At 37.1% G+C, this 22,551-nt stretch overlaps 2 protein-coding genes across 3 annotated transcripts in view; both read left to right on the top strand.

Annotated features, from left to right (window-relative positions):
* The window catches only part of LOC125229463, a 60,762-nt gene extending 45,715 nt beyond the window's left edge, over positions 1-15,047 (top strand). For both annotated transcript variants that reach the window (XM_048134307.1, XM_048134308.1), the window contains exons 4-9: positions 9,200-9,288; positions 9,925-10,040; positions 10,170-10,355; positions 10,765-11,787; positions 11,989-12,114; positions 13,093-15,047. In XM_048134307.1, coding sequence (XP_047990264.1) covers positions 9,200-9,288; positions 9,925-10,040; positions 10,170-10,355; positions 10,765-11,787; positions 11,989-12,114; positions 13,093-13,247 — 1,695 coding nt within the window. In that variant the 3' untranslated portion in view covers positions 13,248-15,047. The remainder of the gene's footprint in view (positions 1-9,199; positions 9,289-9,924; positions 10,041-10,169; positions 10,356-10,764; positions 11,788-11,988; positions 12,115-13,092) is intronic.
* Positions 15,048-19,568: 4,521 nt separating this feature from the next.
* On the top strand, positions 19,569-22,199 carry LOC125229841. The gene is made up of 4 exons (XM_048134782.1): positions 19,569-19,679; positions 20,357-20,522; positions 20,703-20,816; positions 22,177-22,199. The coding sequence occupies exons 1-4, from the start codon at positions 19,569-19,571 to the stop codon at positions 22,197-22,199; spliced, it is 414 nt and encodes a 137-aa protein (XP_047990739.1).
* Positions 22,200-22,551: the final 352 nt, after the last annotated feature.

Below are 22,551 nucleotides of genomic sequence, written 5' to 3'. Positions count from 1 at the left end.
TAAAATGATCGGTTAACCCTCGGGTTAACCCTCAATTTTCGTTGGTGCAAGTGGCTCTAAGCGACATTAGTAGGTACCTATAGAGAACTCAATACCTAGGAGTTCAGACCCAAATTTTAATAATAATCTTATTTACTAGATTTATAATATGGAAAATGTCACCGCTAGCTATAGTTAGGTTTGAGAACTGCAATATTAATTTAATGGAATAAAACTAATTTAATACCTAATTATAATTAAATGTAAATTGAGTTCCACATAATTGTTTATAAAAACAGACTGATTTAAATAATATATGTATGTTAAATAATATATTATAGTAATATAAGCGTGATCGATCTTCAGAAGTACCTATCCAAACAACGATAAATTAGTTTATTTATTTTTATGGCTTCTATTGACGTTAATATTGACACAACAGAAAAAAAATATGGCTGTTTCTGACCGAAATTACTTATCTCAGTAAATTATGGTCAGTGATTGTTGATGTCAAATAATTAAAATCATGACATTCATGACATGACGCATTCACATTTTCGCTGACATGATTAAAAAGTGAAAACAAAACAATTTAATCGTGCCTTGCTGAAATGACGAACACAGTACATTTAATGCGGAGGCAAGGACAATAATGCAAAGTTCGGCTAATAGCAGATCAATGATATATCTATTTACGCCAATTAAATGTGCCCATTTAAATAATTATGAGACTGGTAAATAATGCGTAGAAGCGATGACGCTCATAGGCCTTTGCCAATTTATTATAGGCGTCGCAAAATCATGCTTAAACCAGAGCGTAAGGTGCAACCTCATTTTTTTATTCGTTGTTATTATATGAGTAGTTTAATTATTTTTTTCTCTGCTAAATAAAATAAAATAATATATGTATATTACACACAGTATCAACCACTTTTTTTATTAAGGTCTATAAATTAGGTACATTAATATATTATCACCTTTTAAGAGTAAAATATAAGTAGAAACGAGAAACAATCTTCGAAACAGCTCTACAAAAGGGTTTTTCCCCTCACTAGCTCGGAAACACTTGTTTTGTCCTTTAATACCAGCGGGTAAAAACGCATTTTATCCACTAGTGGATAAAGTAATTTGACCTTGAATAAAGTCAAATTAACTGCTTTAAAATTGATAAAAGTAGGTGAATCTAGTAATAAAGATGAATTACCACCTGTGGAACTACTGGAAGCAGTGATAAACGCACTTTTTGCGTTGTAGTTTCCTCGCTATAGTGAGGGGAAAAGTTTTGTGTTACACTCGGGTGCAAATGTATTTTACTTCTCGTGTGTTAAAAAACTCGCAAGTTCAGGATTCTATTCTCGAACCACTCGCTTCGCTCGTGGTTCAACTATAGAATCCTTTCACTTGCTCGTTTTTCAATTCCACACTCGGCGTTAAAATACAACTTTGCCCCCTTGTATAACAAATAACTATTAAAATACTCGAATTATATTTACATAACAGTTATTTTTGTCCGTTTATCATTCAATGCGATAAAATTTTAACATTGCTAATAACAGAACTGGTAAATGTATTCGTAAAATTTCCGTCCAAGTTGGCTAATAATGTCGTCGGGATACTAACCACAGAAGAGAAACGTCGTAAGTTCTTAGGAGTTTCATATATTCAAGTGTATTTTTCTTTTGGTCGCGTGTGCGCAGACATGAATGAATGCAGCGCATGCGTAGGAAGCACGGAACATTAAAATACAACAAGCCGTTGTGTTTGAATGTTTCATCGCTTATCTATTCCTAGATAAGTTATTTTAAATAGATTTCGTAGGTCGGCGTTTATGATGATGATAAATATTGAAATTGATATACTTAGCTCGGGATAGCGCTGACGATTTTTCATTTATTTTATAAATTTAATGTGGCCAGGGCTATTTTGCCGTTTAAATATATCTAGGAAACAATCACCAGCAATAACAAAACGGAGCGGAAGGCACAAAAATGTATTACACGATCCTACTATTTGCGTGTCAAAGATTTTTTCACCACACCAACTGTTAAAGGCTTATTTTGCTATCGCTACACAGATAGCAAAATTGCATTTTATCCACAAGAGTGAAAAGTAATTTCATACAAATTTTAACTTGATGTCTTGGGCTGTCTGGTAGAATTTACCTATACATGATGATTTTGAATCATAAATATTGAATAAATTGATGGATTTGATTTAATTTGATGTTTTATAGTCAGTATTTTGTTCGTGTTGGTGTGGTGAAAAATTTTATGTTTCACTCGATGGCAAAGTTTGTTTGCACGAGCCTTGAAACCCTCGCAACGCTCAAGATTCCATTTTATGAACCACTCGCTACGCTCGCGGTTTAATATTGGAATCTTTCGCTTGCTCGGGTATCAATATTGGCACGTGCGGTTAAACAACTACTTTGCCCCCTTGTAAAACAAATAACTATTGCATCCTGTGAAGAGTAACATGTTATTTCTGGTACAACAATTAGGGTAGAAAGGGTAAGGGAAAGAAGTAAGCTGGTATATTTTGGTTTGAGATTAGGTAACCCAAATACTGATTGAGTTTAGGTATTACTAGTAATTAAATAATCTAACCACAAACTAAAAATTTTGAAAAAACCAAAAGACTATTTCAGATTTCAAACAAAAAAAAGTAAATCTTAATCGGTCCATCTGTTCGGGAGCTACGATGCCACAGACAGACACACACAGAGACAGATAGACACGTCAAACTTATAACACCCCATCGTTTTTGCGTCGGGGGTTAAAAATAGCGATTTTTAAACGTCTGCAATGCGTTTGCAATGTTCAATAATTTTTCAATAAGTGTGATAATACAAAATGACATCGGTTTCAGTTGGCTCTCACGATTTGCAATGCAAACCGTGCAGGGTCAAGCCAGCGTCTACTGATTTACTGTGCCTCGCCGTTCAGACCGGCTACAGTTCATTTACATAACTGAGGTTCTACCGTGAGTTGTCCATGTTTTAAAATACTTTACTCGATGGAGCAACCGTCACGGAGAAAGTGAACTGCTGAACTGAACAGCGGCCTAAAACAGTTACTTACGTACTAGAGATGGGCCGAATATTCGGTAAATATTCGGTATTCGGCATATTCGGCAAGTTTGTCAATGTTCGTATTCGGCCGAATAGTTCGGTTACATTGCCGAATATTTACCGAATAAAGAAAATGTTAAAAAACGCAAGTTGTTTCGTAATTCACCGGATAATGCCATCCTATTTCAACATTCCAACGAACTACAAACATAGAGCTAAATATATTCTTAAAAATATCAATAACATTTCGTATTTTATGACAAAAATATAGGTCAAGAAAAAACAAAATTTTAAGTATCCTTCTATTGATAAGAACAGTAGGCGCCTTAGTAACACTAGTAACTTTCTATTTTCATTACCATTCGTTTAAAAGTTTTAAACTCTACATCAGCTTTAAAAATATAGCGCACCGAATATTCGGCCGAATGTTCGGTTCAGTAAGATCTGAACCGAATGTTCGGCCGAATATTCGTATTCGGCAAAGTCCATATTCGGCCCATCTCTATTACGTACTATAAGTGCAGAGTGCTTTTGGGTATTAAAAAGAATGTAAAGAAATAATAAATACATTTTAGGGTAGTTACGACATTCCTCGGTTAATCAATCAAATACCAATATCAAGCGAATCTGTCACTGAGCGACCTGTCTTTAACCTTATTTTTTAGTCGTGTAATATTTTTAACTCTTCGTCTGTGTTTGATAAAGGATCCTAACATAAGGCTTTGGACTTTAAAATAATATATCAAAGTTAATTGTTTTATGACAATTTTTTGACAGACACAGACGAAGGGTTAAAAACCCTCAACTGGCATAAGGAGCTTTTTGAGGGTAGATTTTATTTACCAAAAATGCATAAATTTTTAGTCACGTTTACACTATCGAGTAACGTAGGTACAGTCGAGTTCATAAATTTTAATATGTGTACATTTTTTCACCTTATTGCTACGAGTTAAGGTGAGGAAATGTACAGATATTTATGAACTCGGCTGTACCTATGCTAAAACGTGTAATAGTCGTGGTAGAGGTATGGTTGTCCCAACCAAGGAAATAACATTGCGGCTATAATCAAAATATGGTTTAGTAATTATATGTCAAAGCTTTAATGCGTTAACGCGCATAAACCGTATTGCAATATTACGGTTAAACGTAACTTAAAACCCTTTCGATTTTTCTGAAAACGAATAAAGTTTATTTTTTGTAGAAATCATGAAAAATATGCAGCTTACATATGTTTCGATATTTTTTTGTTTTTAGAATACTCATTGCAAAAAAGCGTACTGGTTTAGTTATATTTATTTGTTTTTTGGCTTGTTTAGTTTGTTTAATTTATGGTTAAATGGAATCCTTTTACACGTGTAATTGTTGTACATTGTTACCTAATTTATTATTTATTTTAGGCATCTATTTAAGGCATTGTTACACCGGTATTACGTTGTACACTAATTACAGATAAATAATTAACAATCAGGTCTTTCCTAATATAAATCAGTGAATTCATTGATTAATCGATTATTCTTTGAGTAGAGTCACTAAATTATTTGTTTTCCAAGGTCAGTATTGATTTATACATGTAACGCAATATTTTTTTTTAATACGATAAGAATACTCAGGCAATTTCAATTCGCTGCACCTCTAGATATATTATTTTATATATCTACCTACCTACACAGTACATAGCTACATAGTTATCTTCTATGATGAAGATAATTGGCCGGTTAAGTTCTAAGTACGAACTTTGATGTCATTAAACCACTTAAGGCTAATCTCCTCAATCAATCAATATACCTTATTATAATTAATTACTAGTAAAACTGCCAATTAAGAGTATAGCGTCCTGTGTCAGACACATTTACCGCTATTTCTTAGATCGATTTATGTAATTTATTGATTTTCTCCCGCGCTTCGATCGATCGATAAACGTCAAATAGGAATCAATGGCCGCGGCTTATCCTAGTCATGTATGGAAACCAAAACAGTGATAAAACGACTTTATTCCTTTGCGTTTAAACATAGACTTTGGTTTCAGTATAACGCAAATTCGGTCTTATTTAATAGTATAGTAATAATATTCAGATACTATTTGCCTATACACATCATAATTTCATAAATAAATATTACATTTAACTAGCTTTTGCCTGGAGACAAAAAGTAGCCTAGGTCACTCTCCATCCCTTCAACTATCTCCACATAAAAAATCACGTCAATTCGTCGCTCCGTTTTGCCGTGAAAGACGGACAAACAAACAGACACACACACTTTCCCATTTATAATATTAGTATGGATTACCTAACTACTGGAACTCAGTGCAACAACGTGCTACAGTTCCGGCATAAATAAAAGTGATGATTTCTGTACCTTGTTGCTTTTAATCATTTGACAATTTGATATGACATTTCAAACAAGATGTTTTTTATTTTATTTTTATTTTTATTTATTTGGAAAGCAAACAGAAATAAACGAGCAGGAGACAATGTTTCAAACACACAGTAAAACATTCGCTTATTTCCTAAACAGCTCTCACTAAAAACATTTAAGTATAATGGAACTATAACTACACTTACTAAACTTAGGGTAACTAATTACTAATGTGCACACACTGATTTAGGTATAGTATGAATTTTCTGAGATGAACTTTTCGCTTTTGCCCTAATCTGTTAAACAAAGGCCTTTGTTTCTATTATTCGCGGCGGTTAGCTCCCGTTTAAACGGCACGTGCTATAGTCTCAGTGTAGTTAAAAAGCAACTATCATGATAACAATAAGGTTCAAATCCATAAAAAGCCCTTTCGGAGATAACACGTTTTGTCATCTTCAAAAAAAGTTACCTGCACACTTCAAACTGTTTAATAAATTTGAACCTTATTGCTATCATGATAGTTGCTTTTTAACTACACTGAGACTTTAGCACGTGCTGTGGAAACGGGAGCTAACCGCCGCGAATAATAGAAACAAAGGCCTTTGTTTAACAGATTAGGGCAAAACCGAAAAGTTCATCTCAGAAAATTCATACTATACAGAAATCATCACTTATTTATGCCGGTGACTGTACAAGCAGACCATTTCGATGCAATTTCTTCTTTGTATAGGTACTTATTTACGTATTTTTTCTAGTTTGTATTTACGAATAACTTACATATTAATTTCCTCTTCTAATCGGATAAAAGCTAAGGTCCAACCGAGGCCTCAGCTTTGCAGGTCGTGATGGTTTAATGAGTTGAGATCCAATCAGGCAATCACACAACACATGCATGATTCATACCTCTGTACGATCAACTGTTAAATTGCAATTCCTTTACCTTATTTAAAAGTCATGCGTTCTGCTAAAAGTTAATGCCTGTTAGTAAAGTTGCCATCAGACATATCGAAACAGACAAAGTGCTCAGAAACATCTGTATACCTACGCACTCTAACGCTTTGACAATAGAGGTGTTCATATATTTGTGAGAGCTTTAGTTTCGATATATCGGGGACTGTACCGAGCTGGAACTAAGACTCATAGATTAGCTTGCCGACGCCCTCAAAAGCTTGTGAAGCGACGCTTGGAATGCAGGAGGAATGGGTTCCCGTTAGAACAAATCTAGCCTAGCCTGCACAAGTGCACAAGGGCCACACACGACGCGTGCATTATATGTATACCTATGTAGGTATTGTAGGACTGTAGGTACTCGTAGGTACAGAATCGCAGACGACTTTTACAAGGAGTCGCTCAAATGCCTATGTATGTACATTATGTTACCTTGGATAAGTTTTTGGGGTTATATTTGGGTGTAACCCCTAAATAAAATTCCTATACGTAGGTTTAGATATGTAAATAAATAAATAAATATTGGGGACACCTTACACAGATCACCTTAGCCCCAAACTAAGCAAAGCTTGCACTATGGGTGCTAAGCGACGATAGGTATAATACTTAGATAAACATATACATAGAAAACATCCATGACTCAGGAACAAATACTTATCTGTGCTCATCACACAAATAAATGCCCTTACCGGGATTCGAACCCAGGACCGCGGCTTAGCAGGCAGTGTCACTACCGACTGAGCCAGACCGATCGTTAAATTGTCAATTAATTTTACATTAAGCGTAATAGGCTGCGTAGGTACCTACTCATACGCGAAGTGTATTCCTTGGTTGTAGCTTTTACAGGGCGCTGTCAAAAAAGACTATGCCACATATGTTTTTTTTATACCACGTCGGTGGCAAACAGGTATTATAAGGCCCGCCTGATGTAAAGTGGTCACCGCAACCTATGGACGCCTGCAACTCAAAGGGGTGTCACATGCGCGTTGCCGACCCATTAGAACATTGAGATTGTACACTCCTTTATATGTGCAATATTACCAACAAATATTGTATACCTGTGTGGTGACGGGTTAAGAATTTCACCACCCCCTTTCTTCCCGTGGGTGTCGTAGAAGGCGACTATGGGATATGGGTTAAATTGTGGCGTAAGCGAGAGGCTGGCAACCTGTCACTGCAATGTCACAGTTTCGTTTTCTTTCAACCCCTTATTTGCCAAGAGTGGCACTGAAGCTTTAGTAGTTTCATGTGTTCTGCCTACCCCTTTATGGGATACAGGCGTGATTGTATGTGATGTGTGTGTGTGTGTGATGTGATGAATAATAACATTTAATAATATAAACCAAGTTCAATAATTTTTAGATGTCATCTTAACTCTTCCTGTATAATTATCTGCAGTAGCAATCAAAATAATGGAAAATTACTCGTTATGTATCTCGTAGTAAACCGATAAAATAAATATACATTATAAGTACCTATTATATTTGTCATTTGTTTATTACCGCATTAAAACTGCAGTGAATGTCCAATATCATACTATCCCAACCTCGCTTAGCTTTATATTTATAACCTTAGTTTGTAGCTCATAAAGATTACTTTTCTCAAACATGCAATGAAATATTGTCTTTACGTTCCTTAAAATGGGCTGGGAAGTATCGCTTTTTGGGCGCAACAACTCATATTATTTTTCAGTCCTAGGCCTGCAAAGTAACTTTTTTTTATAAAATATTGTCCTTTAGAGCATTTTTTTTTATTTCATTGTATGTTTGAGAAAAGCACTATACATGCCTCGGCGTGAAAACGGATTCCCGGCCTCGTATCCCTATCCGGCCTCGCTCGCACGCTCGCTCGGCCGTATATACCCACTTGGCAGGAAATCCTCATTTTCCCGGCCTCTGATGTAATGTACTATTACTACAACAGTTTGGTGTTCACGATGATGAGAAAAAGTCAGTAGGTATACCTACGTGACGTTATCAAGTAAAATATATCAAATTGTCGCTTATCATAAGGACGACATTTGCCCGTATCTTGATTTAAATACCTTATATGCTTAAAATGACAATGGTACCTTTTACTAGATAACGCCACTTGACATGTAAAATTGTAAACTAAGGTCAGTAGGGTGCGGTGTCGGAAGCCGGACTTCCCCGTCGATAAGCCTTCGTTGAGCAGGAAATAGAGATTCCATATCACTTTAGTCTTAATTGCTCGACTTTTCTGAGACTTTAAAAAGTGAAGTTGGCTTCCGTAATACCGACAATATCTATTAAAATAACTGTAAACTGTGAGTTAAGGGCCCCGCACATTGGCCACTTAGTGGCGGCCACTAGTAGCTGCGGACGCGTTTCTCCATACATTTTGTATAGCATCGGCGCACACCGAGCGTTTGAGTGGCCGCGTCTGAACCTGACCAAATCACTGGTGGTCGCGTTTAGTGGTGGCGACTAGTGGACATAGTGTGCGCTGCCTCTAAATGATGTAATAACAATTAGGTACTTAAGGAATACAAGCTATACCAGTGCCATAAGGAGGTGGGTCAATCGGCGGCAAGAGTAACATGAGTCACGATTTTATGGCATGTTCCATTTATTCACGTCGCAAGTTCAAGTTATAATCTATCTCTAAATAAGTGTTACTTTCCCGATATATGCATAGTTCCTTTAATTTGCAGCTGTGGTTCAAATAAACACGCAATGAAGTCGTGACTCACGTGACTTTTACGTGGATTACCCAGGTACCTAGATACTAAATTTAGCACTTTTATCTTGTTCATCCCCCATCCTAGTGAAAGAAATTTTAGGATACTAAAAATTTCGTACTACTATTATAATTTTCTGGTTTCAGGCTAGTGACGGTCAAGTGGCGCCTGTGCAGTCTCTGTTGGCCGGCTTCTACCTTCTGGCAGGGCCTTTCGTTTCGGCCTTAGCTAACAAGTAAGATTTTATTGACATACACCGACTTGCAAAGATTTTGGAACAATCCATTAACTCGAATTATTTATTTCCTTCTCGCCCTACCTCGCAACAGTCGCAACCTATGTCCTATCGAATCGAACACGGTGCGCCATTGTAAACCTTGAAGGAATGCAGAAAGTTTTATACTGGGTTGTTATCCGATCTGTCAGGCTGGGACAAGTGTGGCACAGATGACAGACCGATATACCTTGTTGTTCAAGCCTCGATTGGGCTGCCAATGCAAAAAAAATGCTCTTTGGGTGAATCAACTTTTTCTTGCCTGTTATTGCCATGGTTACGGTCCCCTCAGTCACGCTGGTTTTATGCAAAATTATGCTACTTAAACTATGCAAACATGCATTTTTCTGGTGTTAACAAGCCCTTTCCTTAATTTGCCACCTACAAACATGGACTACATGCTTGCTTGCATAATTTCAGTAGCATAATTTTGCATAAAACCAGCGTGACTCAGGGGATCGTAACCATGGCAATAACAGGCAAGAAAAAGTTGATTCACCCTCTTACCAAAATGCATAGAAATAATGTTAAATGATGTATCTTGCCATAAAATGGTTATAAAAACAGAGAAGTAACTTAATTCCGTTTTTTTTTCAGGTATGGCTTTCGAGTGGTCACCATCATTGGCAGCATCATTAGTAGCATTGCATTCGGACTCTCCTACTTCGCGACTAGCGTCGAGTACCTCTACTTAGTCTATGGCGTCATTGGGGGTATGAATATGATATTAGATCTGTGCAGGTTATCTTTGCAATAGAGTGATTAGAGGACCAGAAATAAAATAATGTTTTTACATATATTCCAATTTTAAGGCAAAAAATAAGTATAATTTTCTATTTCAGGTATCGGTTTCTGCATGATTTACATGCCAGCGGTGCTAACAGTCGGGTTCTACTTCGAACGCTGGCGCGCCCTGGCCACAGGCATTGCGCTTTGCGGCTCCGGTGTCGGTACTTTTGCGTTCGCGCCGCTCGGTGAATACCTTCTCAAGTCTTACGGATGGAGGATCACCGTTGTTCTATATGGAGGTATGCCACAGATGTCATATAAACCATAGATCAAGCAAACGTATCTACTTAGCGTGTCAAATGAACTCAGTGAAATCCACTGAGTTGTCCGTCTTTAATCGCAGCTTGCAGCTTTCGGGCGTCAATTTTTGTAAATTGAAGTCAACAAAAACATTAAAAATGCCTCGTTACAAGATATTTAATTGCAACAACATAAAACTTACTCAAGGGCCTGAGACATATTTAAAATCACAGGCAAGTAACAACTTCAGTACAAAATCTGACACGCTCGGCCGCCATACAAATAAATGAACTCGTTTCTTCTATCTAAATCTAATTCTGTGAGGTATGCAAACAAAACCATATTTTAATTTTTATGAATTATCAACCTCTAAAGGAAACAATTTTAATTTGGCTTCTTTTTTTCCAGGATTCATTCTCCTATGCATTACCTTCGGTGCCCTGTTCAGACCCATAAAACCGGTGCGAGTAGCGCTGGCAGACCAATCCGGCGATGATGACGTCGCTCGTCGGCACGAGGAGGCCGTCGAAAAGCTCAACTCCATGCTCAAACTACACAGCAAGCTAGACTCCGGGATCTCGATGCCGGCTGAAATGAGATTCAGTAACAAAATTAGTCCACACACGTGGGTTGGAGTCGCAAACAACACTCGCTACCCGACCGCCGAGGAAGTCTTCCGGGGCAGCAATTCTCATCTAAGCCGACGGTCATCAGCAACTGCAGGAACAATAAAGAATACTCTAGGAAATAGACCAATGTTCATCACGGGCCCGGTCGCCGAGAAAGATGAAGACGATTCCAACAGCAATATTGACAACACTGAGCCACTCATCAGCGCACCTATCAAAGTTGTACAAAGAGAAGTTAGGCCTCGCCATTCACACGCCGATCTCGTCGCTAGGCCTCTATACAGAGACGACATTTTCTTTAGCGGCAGTTTGGTCAGACTACCCCAGTACACGTCACGGAATTCTCTCGGTTACCACATGGCAGTGACTCACGTACCAACTAAGGAAGATGCTCAAGAAGAAGAGTCAGGAAAATGCCGTCTGTGCCCAGAAGCAGTGAAGCGAACCCTCGCTACCATGTTGGACGTAAGCTTATTCCGATCACCGACATTCGTGATTCTTGCTCTGTCAGGTTTCTTCACGATGCTGGGTTTCTTTGTGCCTTACATGTATGTCAAACAAAGAGCGATGGAAAAAGGAGGCATTGATGCGACCACTAGCACTTTGTTGGTGTCGACAATCGGTGTGGCGAATATCGTGGGCCGTATGACGTGTGGTCTTGTGTCATCGATGCCCAAAGTATCTCCGCTGTGGCTGAACAATATTGCGCTGACGGCTGGAGGAATAGCGACTATGTTCAGTGGCTACTGCTTCCATGTCGGGTTCCAGTTTGCATACTGCGCTTTGTTTGGACTTGCTGTTGGTAAGCATTAATTCTCAAGGCATCATAATATTTGCAAATAAGGTCCCTAATAGGCCTAAAAAAATTCTTGGATAAAGATAGGTAGGCAATAGTACAAATATCATGACGCGTAGATTGTAGTATAAATGAGACAATTTTTCAAAAAACGATCTTATGTACCTTTTTCAATCTTATTTATTCATGGTCTTACTTTTTTTGCAGCTTGTTTCGCATCGCTTCGGTCGATCTTGGTGGTAGAATATATCGGACTAGAGCAGCTCACCAACTGCTTCGGGCTCTTCCTACTCTTCCAAGGATTCGGCGCCCTATTAGGAGCTCCAATTGCGGGTAAGGGATATTATAGGGTAAAAGCACCAGTGCCCAGCCGTGCGCCAGTAGTCAGCCTTTTTTGTACATTTCGGGCTGTAATTATCAAAGTTTTTGTCAAATTCGTGTAAAAATTTGATAAAATCATAGATTTATTAAATTGTAATTGTAAAATATCTTAAGATTTACAATTTATTTCAAGAATTAAGCACAAAAAAATTTCAAAGAGGTGCAGTCTTCTGACATGAAGCATTATGTTATGTGCTTTCGCCATTTTTTTTTAGAATGTCACATGGTATTTTGCTAAGATGTTAGCAGCCAAATTATGATTTTTTGGTTAAAGAAGAAGAACTTTTTCGCTTAATTAATACTTAAACTATCTGAATAAAGTAAAAAAATAATAAAAATGTATGTGAAAACCAGATTTTTAAGGGGGTTGGTTATTGGAAACTACTTTTTTACACAAAATCTAATAGTCAGCCACCTGCGGCTGACCACTGGGTTCAAGGAAATACGTCACAATTCCAGAAGTCAGCCTCACCGGCTGACTATAGGATTTAAGACTTCTTTTTGTTTTCAAATCCGAGGGCTGGGAACTGGGTACTTAGTAGGCTGTATGTTGGTGCTCAGGGGGCTGAGTACTAGCAAAAACGCCCTTTTATTATATTTAACGAAATATTTCTAAAACAAACAACAACTTAAGGTTTATTCTTTTCAAAAACTAAACTTAATTAAATTCTTGGACTATAAAAACATGAATCATTCAAATCGGTCTATTGGAGATCAAATTAGACGGCTTTGAAAATAGAATTTTCGATTTGAGGCTGACTACTGGTGCCTTTACCCTATCAGTTATTTAGAGATTAAAGAATATGTGTATGTACTATGTAACACCAGACAAATGTTATAAGTATTTTAAATGTTGTATTAAAACATTTATTCTCTGGCTGATTTTTCTTAAAAAAATTAAGAGACCGCTAACTCATTGACTGTTTGCAGGAGCTGTTAAGGACATGACGGGAGACTTCATCGTCCCATTCTACGTGGCTGGCGGGTTCCTGCTGTTCTCAGCCCTGATGTGCTACCCTATCGACTACATCAGCCGGTGGGAGAAGTCGCGCTCCAAGCTCGCCACGCCGCCCCCCAAAGTCTGATCCCTCCCGGACCACGCGGGACCATGATACACCGGACTTATCCCGGTTCAATAAAGACAAGGTGCCAAAACCCCGGTCGAATAGTGTGCGTTACACCCTGCGGATGAATCTCAGGCGACCACGTGACTATGAAATGTACAAATTAAACCGTTCAGATATATCGGACGATACCTCGAATACGAAATTCATAAGTAGAAACATTCCCAGTAGAATTGGACAATGCTAGAGATTGCTTTGCAACGGCTCAGTTAAGTCAGATCTTGCATTTAAATATAGAATTAGATTTTAGAAAGTACAAAGACTCGAAATATTTATCGTAGTGACAGTTTTGTCAGTGTCCAGTTGTTAGTGGATATGGTCGGAAGCCAAAACGTACTTTATTGTTAAGAATAGATTTGTACTTACCGAGTGAAAACACTAGGGGTCTCCAAGAGGCTCCTCCTAATCCGTCTTCCATAAAATCTAAGTAAAATTTTGAAATTATCTACAATACGAAGGTAGCAGGTATTTGCTATAAACTATTTTATACATCAACTAATTTTTGGATCCTTCTTGATATACAAATTGCATGCACCCTAGTGTAACAAACTTACAAGTAGGTACTGAGTACATATTTTAAGACTTTTACACCTAACAACGTAATAATAATTGCATATCATTATGCAGAGTGATTTTATATTATTTAAAGGTTTGCTAGTTGTAATGTTCGTGCCTTATTGAATGAGTGGTACTTATTATAGATTATACTGTATACTATTTTATATACAATACATGCCCTCTTTGGGATGGAAAGTTCCAAATGCCGTTTGTATACTATGCTTACAAGGCCTTTTATACTTTTTTATGTGTTTAACATAAACTATAATTATTTAACTTAGAATAAGAATTACTGCTGTGGCTGTGGTATATTAGCGTATTCTAGAGCTTGTAAATAAGAAATCATAGTCATCGGGTATTCTTTTGTACTTTGGATTGTTAAAATCGCCCTGTCCTATGTCAACCGGCGTACTCATATCAAAATCGTCACATACACTCAAATTTGGCGATGTTGATAAAGGTACCTTGTGGAAAAAGATTTCTACTGGTAACAATATTTCCGCTCTTGTATATTTACTCACTTAAAATTATACCGCCAAAAAAATAGTGAATAACGTGCCCTTTTTGCTTAAATAATTTGAAAGGGAAGGGGTAGTTTGTCCAGAGTTACTGCGATTCTGCGCTGTACTGGACTACTACGGTTCGATTAACTGACAGCAGTATAAGTACTTACAAATTTTAAACGCAAATACCTAATTAGAACCGAATACGATATGTAGTCCTGTCAGGTTGATGACGTTTCTTCAAACAAAAACGTCAGTAAACACAGATCCTCATTTTGGACGTTTATTTAAGTAAGAAAACGCCTGTGACTGTGTACTAACTCTAGTACATTACAGCGCGGTATAATGCAAAATGAAAATGGTTTTATTTATTTCAATCATAACATACATATAATTACGAGATATTTGTGCAATCATACCATTTATGAAATCACTGCCAATATATTTTTTGTGTTAGTTTAAGATGCTGGTCATTGCAAAAATATTAAAAAATATTTACATCAATCTAAATATGAATGGAAGTCGTTTTTATTACTTGTTGATATAGATATTGGAATGGTTGTATGTATATATGTACTGCCTTATTTTATTTATTTCATAAGTTGTTTTGTTTATGACTATGATTTTTTGTGTGTATTGAGTGTGGATACCACAGTGCCATATTAAAATGTTATGTTAATTGCTTGCTATATTCCTTTACTAAAGTAAAACGAAGCAAATATTTGAAATGAAAGAATAAATTGATAAGAGTTTGGGATTATTTGGCATTTTCAGTTTACAGAGTGGGGCCTATAACAAAGGCGAATAATTGAACTCTAGGCTATTCTCCTTATACTGATCAACATTTGTTCGGCGACTTTTAAAAATAACTTGTAAGTATTTTGATTTTTATCACCCTTGAAAGTTTTTTCTAAGAGGTAATGTATTGCGAATTCTGTTAAGTCTAAAGTGTGACAGACAACGTCAATGACAATAATAATGGCGTACATTGAAGCTAATATTTATTTTGTATGAAAAATTAAAAATTTAAAGACTTCATAATTTTTAAAAGTCACTGAACAAATGTTGATCAGTATAGGATATAGCCTACAGTTCAAAAAAATTATCACAGTAATTAAAAAAAAATCGGATTTACCTATAAAGTTTGAAGAAATAGATATTTGGATTTAAACTTTGACTTTCACACATATTATCTTGAATTTATGAACAATTAATTAGCAACAAATGACTTTCATGAAACTTAGTTATTAATTATAGTTCAAGAAAATTATTTTCAACTAAAATTTGTTACACCATGTTTATTTTCCGTTTTACATGTTATTCAATAATTTTTCAAGATTTGGTTGATCCATCTGTCGGATTCAAATCATTTTTGGGGATCGCAAGATTCAAGAAATCAAAAAATAGGACTCTTGAGTGTAAAGAGTTCGCGTTGTGACTTGTGAAAAGGTGAAAGTCACTGATGTGTATACATATTATCCGTTGGTAGGCAGTAGGTAATGCCAATATTTGGATGTAATGCGGAGGTGACAATAGTGAAAATATGTGTAAGGTTTGTAATACAGGGATTAAAAACGAATTACACTCCTAGATTAGGAAATATGAAAGGATTGCAAGCAATGTTACGTAGCCTAGTGAAATAGACGAGTGTTTTAACCAGGGTTTTCCCTTTGCAACAATTTGTATAAATATATTTGTTGAATTATCGTACTGTTTTATTTTTACTAGTGAACTTGTAACATCCCAAACCCAACGCTGTGACGTACGTCCGAAGTGTAACAGAAATAGTGGGCATCTAATTTGAGTCAAATATCCGCATTAGAATAAGTATATAGGTACTTAGGTAGAAGATAATAATTATACTTACCCCGAAAATGATTAGGCCTTTATGGAAGGTCGGCCAACTTGGATCACCTGCCCGTGGATATCTTTTTTGGAACAAAAATTCATATTTTTCCTGTATTTTTTAATTTATTTTCCTTAGGATAATACCGACTATCCAGTATCCATACGCTTTACCGAATCCACACTCTTTTTGTTAAACTCTGTAGGTATAAGGTACTGAATAAGCAGGGGCGGCTCACTCCACAAGTACATGCCAGCGGACGCGAGTTCGCGGCCCATTCAGTGGTGACATTTTGTGAAGCCTAGCCTTCTGTACTGTCTATGTTCATTATTACTAAAAAAACTGCAAGTTTATTGGCATTAAAAATGAAATAATAAAATAACTGGCCATCTTATGCGCCAGCACAGAATATATAATAGTACAAGTACAGAAGGCCCACTGCTTTGATGTTCACGAAATGCCGCCTTTTTAAATGCCTACAAAATTCTAACAAAGAAAGGAGCCGCACGTGCGCAGCGTCGGACGATAAGGTTGCCTATGGATTAAAACGAATTAATATCAGATAAAATGTTATACTATTATAGTCAAGTTTTGGGTACTCTCTAGGTATATATACAGTATTTATATATTTTTGTAAGTCCCAACATCACAAGCCTTATTGAACTTTTCCGTGGGACATAATCAATAGTAGATATGTGTAAAATTGTCCTATTTTATTCATGATGTCTATTTAACTAAGCATCATTAGTCATTCCACAATTAGGGTGGAGCGAAAAAACACTTTTCTGGAATTAGCAAACCTAATAGTTATCAATCAATGCCCCTTAGTCAATGAAGCCTTTGTGCAAATTTTCAGCTTTTTAAATCAACATCTTCTGCCTCCGCATTAGGGTTGAAATTTTGAAAATCTCATACAAACTTAAAAATTCAACTTTCAGATAAAAAAAAATTTCGACTGTATTATGTTTAGTATATGTTATTGATACATATCATTATGAGAAACTACAAAAAGTTGCGAAAATAGCGCCAAGAATCGCCAAAGTTTGTCTAGTTTCAGTACATTCGCCAAAATAGCCGCTAAAATACTGAAAATTGGCGATTTTTAACGCTATTTTCGCAATTTTTGGTAGTTTCTTGTAATAATATGTATCAATAATGTATACTGAACATAATACTGCCGAAAAACATTTTTTATCTAAAAGTTGAATTTTTAGGTTTGTATGAGATTTTCAAAATTTCAAACCTAGTGCGGAGGCAGAAGATGTTAATTTAAAAAGCTGAAAATTTGCACAAAGGCTTCATAGACTAAGGGGCATTGATTGATAACTATTAGGTTTGCTAATTCCAGAAAAGTGTTTTTTCGCTCCACCCTATTCCACATGCGGACATCGCCTATTGAACCTTAAAAAAAACTCGCGACGTAAAGTAAGAATAGAAAGTACGAACGTGCGTTCCGTGAGAACGCGCGCCTCCCCTGATTAGGCCGCGAACTCGCGGCCGCCAGCATGTACTTGTAGCGCGGCGATAGAATCGCGGAGTGAGCCGCCCCTGGCGCCAGTGACTTAATTTTATATAGGTATAGTATGGCCAATTAATTACTCGTTTGTACTTGCGATGCACAATATCCTGATTCCTGTTTAGTAATAGTAATAGGTAACTATGAATAATTTCCTGCTGAATGACGCTGGAAAGTGCTCGAATATTGAGTTGTTAAAACGTTTAGAAGTTTGAAGAAAGAACCTGCAGGTTCGTTCAGCTAAGATAACGTTCAACAAATACCGACACCGTATGTCTACCTATTGATATAATACACACAAAATAACTACGTGGAACTGCTAGCATTATACGTTAACAATAACGTGAGAAGTACATTAATGGCAAATCTTTATCTTTACGGTTACAAAGTTATTTGTCTACATATCAAATGAATAAACAAAGCGAAGTTCTTAGGTACATTTACCCAGCATCTAGATGTTTTAACCTAAATAATCATTCAGTAAAGAAAGCGAAATGTAAATAGGTAGGTAGGTACATAATATAATACCAACTTACACAATTTTAGGGAATAAGTAGCAATCAAAAACTGTAATCTTATTATACTCTGGATTCTGGTGGTTAAGCTAATAGTTTCAAAACATGGCCCGGAAAGGGGCAGTAGGTAAGGCACAATGAGGATCGCCTTGGTGCAGATTCTAATATATTTTTTTCTTGCAACAAATGTGATGGAATACGCCCATAACGAAGTGGTTACTTAAATCATCTGTAAAGATATAGGCCTAATGATGATGATGATGATGATGATAAATTATACTTGAAAAATATTCGTGATATTGAAATCGCGAGAAATTAGATTGAATCCGCAAAATAATTAAAATTAACTAAATTTAAGATTCTGGGACCCGTGAAAAGAGACGGTGGCAGTTGGAGAATCCGAAAAAATGCCGAAATTGAACATCTTATAGCCGAACCGAATATAATAGGTGAGACCAAGGCACATCGTCTCCGCTGGCTTGACCATCTTATAAGGATGGGTGAGGATCGGGCAGTCAAGAGAGCCTATCTGGGTTGTCCAACTGGACGCCGTCCCGCTGGCCATCCTAAATATCGTTGGGCAGATAGAGTGGAAGCAGATCTCCGTGAACTCGGCGTTAACGAGGGCTGGCGAGAGGTCGCTCTGGACCGCGTAAAGTGGCGTGCTCTTGTGTTGGAGGCCAAGACTCACTTTGGGTCGTCACGCCAACAAAGTAAGTAAGTAACTAAATTTATAAAACAGGGTTGCGGTATATGTAATACATTTAAGATTTGTATTCTTTGTCTATTAGACTTGTTACATACGTCATGGGTATGCTAAAGAAAAGATAATTTAATGATATGCCCATACCCATATTTACTGTTACAATTATAATGTAGATAGGTACTTAATTTAGCAAATTTTAAATATTTGCAGTAACTACTCGGATATGATATTTTTAGTAATGGCGTGAGTGTGATAAGTTGTGTCTAAATTTAGTTTTACATATACAGCGCGTAAACGTAATAAGGGCGATAAATGAAACCAGGCGTATAATTCCATATTGTTTTTGATTTACTCTTAATTTTCACCCCATCATGAATTTTTGAAAAAAATCTCAGCAGCAATGTACTGTAAACGTGGTTGCGATGACAATCAATGACAACTGTCAACGAGCGTTTAACGGGAGTATGTTTGCATTACGTTGCGGGCCGAATTAATTTGTATGGATAAAAAAAATATTTCAATTTTAAGTAAAAGTTATCTAATTACATTTTATACGTCCTATACTCACCACCGTTAAGAGGTTCGCCCGTATTAGGTTTACACCCTGTATGTATTATTAAATTTAAAACCTAATTAAAATGGCAGAAACTACAAATAATGACAAGACTGATTTCCCTAGTGAAAACAATATAACCGCAGTTGATATTCAGAATGAAGGCTATGTTGTTTTTGAAGACGCTTTAGTTCTGGCGGGTAAATAATTATATGTATCAATTATTATAACTTCGAATTAAATTATTTCGATAATATAACACTATTTTTTATTAAATTACGCGTTAATACATACTTTCATCAATCAAAAATTAATTTTGAAGACTTACGAATGATTTCCCTATTTGAGACTTGAGCCAAAAAAGAAAAAAAATACCTAGTCCATTTTGAAAATTAAAATAAGATATTTGCTTGGCGCCTATGATAATATCTTAGATTAACTCAAATTGTAAACCGAAATATAAATGAAATTATAAGCTCAAATTATAGTTAATTTCTATGTGAACTGAAATGCTGCTGAAGGGCATCACCTGATCGCTTACATAATACATACCTTACAACCACTGTAACTTTAACCAGCACCATGCTCACACCACACACATACACAACCACTCACACACACAATCATACCCGTGGGGCATTATAGGCATACCTAACGAATCCCCTCTGGACGGCCAGCCAAGGCAAGCCGGACGCAGAGAGCCCTGTAACACCCACCCACCTTTCGAGTAACAGAACTACCCAGGAGAACTCGGGTACGTGGGATCGCTACTCCCCAGTCGTTCGCCATAAACTGCCAAACATGCAGGATAGACAATCGCCATTTGAAACCTTTAGAATCGTTTACCTACTTCTTCTATAATTATTTTCACAGGTTTCGGAAAATACAACTAAGTACAGAGTGTTGATTCTCAGCGTATACTCTCTCATCGCAGCCATTGCAGAAGTGTTCAGCGGAGGCATCATCGTGGCAGCTAGCCAATGTGACCTCGGTCTTGGCGTGATCGAGAAGGGCATCATAGGATCCGTGCCTGTCTTGGGTTGGTTTACTTTTCTGCTCGATGCTGCTCGGTCAGTGTGGACCCGGCCACTGGAATCATTTCGGAAACCTCTTATAAATTTTGGGTGGGACTCAAAATTCCATAATTAGCAGTCCCCTTTATTTCTTGTAGAATTATTTAAGTTTCCCTTTTAATACTTTAGATAAAATATGTTTCCAGGAGTAATCATAAGTGCCCACTTCTGGGGCTACCTCACCGACACGCGTGGGCGTCTGTATACCCTTCACATTACAATTCTTGGCACGGCTGCCTTCGCCTTCTTATGCAGGCCCCGTAGCCGAATGGCATTTCTCCGACGCCAAACGAAAGCGATACGCCGCTGGCTCTGTCGCGCCAATACGCAAGCGCGATAGAGATAGATATCTACTAGCGCTTCGTTTCGTGAGCGTTTCGTGAGCGATTGTGCCATTCGGCTAGCCACCCAGTTTTGCTAATAATCACTGGATATTTCTGACCATTACAAAGTTTATATCGGCTATATTGTGAGTATTAAATGCATAGTTGCGTAGTATTTAGTATAGGAAACATTCCTGTACGAGTAGGTAGGTATTTTAAATAAATAATAGTGAGATACAAGTGTGCTAGGCTGAACAACACACTCGAGCTGGTATTGTGCGCGCGAGCGAAGACGATGTGTGTAAAATGATCAATGTGCGTATTTCATACGACGGTTTTCAATACGCTCGTGATTGTAAGGAAAAAAAGTAAAATAATATTTAATAAATAAATGTCGGTGGCATCGGTACGTTTTCAAAATAAGTACATCTTATACTATTAAACGAGCAATTCTTGTATATTTATTTATTTATTTATTTATTTATATATACCGACGATCTCGGAAACCGCTCTAACGATTTCGCTGAAATTTGTTTTGTGGGGGTTTTCGGGGGTGAAAAATCGATCTAGCGTAGCCTTAGATCCCGGAAAACGCGAATTTTCGAGTTTTCATGAGTTTTTCTTTCGCATTTGTAAACGTAAAATATGGTCCTTAATTTCGCCGCGCGCGTATCGATTCCGCGTAGCTCAGTCGCACGAGGTCGGTCTAATGTACGCAGATAGATCGTAGGTGTCAGGGTTTCGAATCCCGGCCAGAAATTAAGTTTTTGTTTTTTGTCTTTTTTTTTGTTTTTGTATTAATAAGAGTTTTTTTTTTATCTAAAGACGTGATATATTAAAATAGAACCGAGCGAAGCTCGGTCGCCCAGATATTAATTATTAAATTCCAGTGGGTATGGAACATGTGCCGTAATTTACACACTGCTTGGAGAGAGCACCTTGCAGACACACCGGGCACGGTTCCTGCTGTACCTACGCTTCCACGGGGAATATGGTTGCCCACGCTATCATATGTGGTAAGGTCTAATGAATTTAAGAAAATGCCCAGGAGGTACTGATCTTCTGATCTCAATTAATAATTTGAGAGAGGCGGCGTAGAGTAGTTTATCTCGCGGGCGCGAATCTGTCGCGCTCTGCCTGGGCTAAGTTTGAGATATCCTTTTCAAGTTGTTACCTACTCACTTTAGAGTCTTTGATTACATACTTAGTTAGGCACCTACTGTCCGCACTTTAATAACTGCAGAAATTATTCAGTCTTCGACCTTCGTTTGCTACTCTAAATATTTAATTTTTTCAGGGATAGCATACCCGACCCTGTGAGGAGTTATATTAGTGCTGAATAGTGTATTAAGTATATGTACTTAGATAGGTATGATCCGATAAATCAACACTAAATGCTACTCAGCTTCTCCTACTACATACCATATTTGAACATCGTCTTCCGGCCATGGAGACTGTTCAACCAAATCATCGCCTTCCTCAGTCTTCTCAATTACATTCTATCAAGTGTTATATAAATATAATTGTGTGAAGAATAACGAATGTGGTAACTTCAGTTGCGTGGAATAAATATTGTGTGAAATCGCGACTAGGTAGAGTCAAGATCGTGTAGAAGTAATGACTATGATGAATAACGAATGTGGTAATCTTCAGTTGTCGCGACTAAGTAGAG

This window comes from Leguminivora glycinivorella, chromosome 9 (assembly GCF_023078275.1).
Source record: "Leguminivora glycinivorella isolate SPB_JAAS2020 chromosome 9, LegGlyc_1.1, whole genome shotgun sequence".
In the NCBI taxonomy this organism is placed as follows: Eukaryota; Metazoa; Arthropoda; class Insecta; order Lepidoptera; family Tortricidae; genus Leguminivora; species Leguminivora glycinivorella.
This window is presented reverse-complemented; position numbering and strand designations above follow the sequence as displayed.

Excerpts from the sequence above, each read along its gene's own strand:
- LOC125229841 (XM_048134782.1), top strand. The coding sequence starts at position 19,569 with ATGGCAGAAACTACAAATAATGACAAGACTGATTTCCCTAGTGAAAAC. Across the intron at positions 19,680-20,356 it reads TTGAAGACGCTTTAGTTCTG|GTTTCGGAAAATACAACTAA; the intron begins GCGGGTAAATAA and ends TTATTTTCACAG. Across the intron at positions 20,523-20,702 it reads AGGATCCGTGCCTGTCTTGG|GAGTAATCATAAGTGCCCAC; the intron begins GTTGGTTTACTT and ends ATATGTTTCCAG.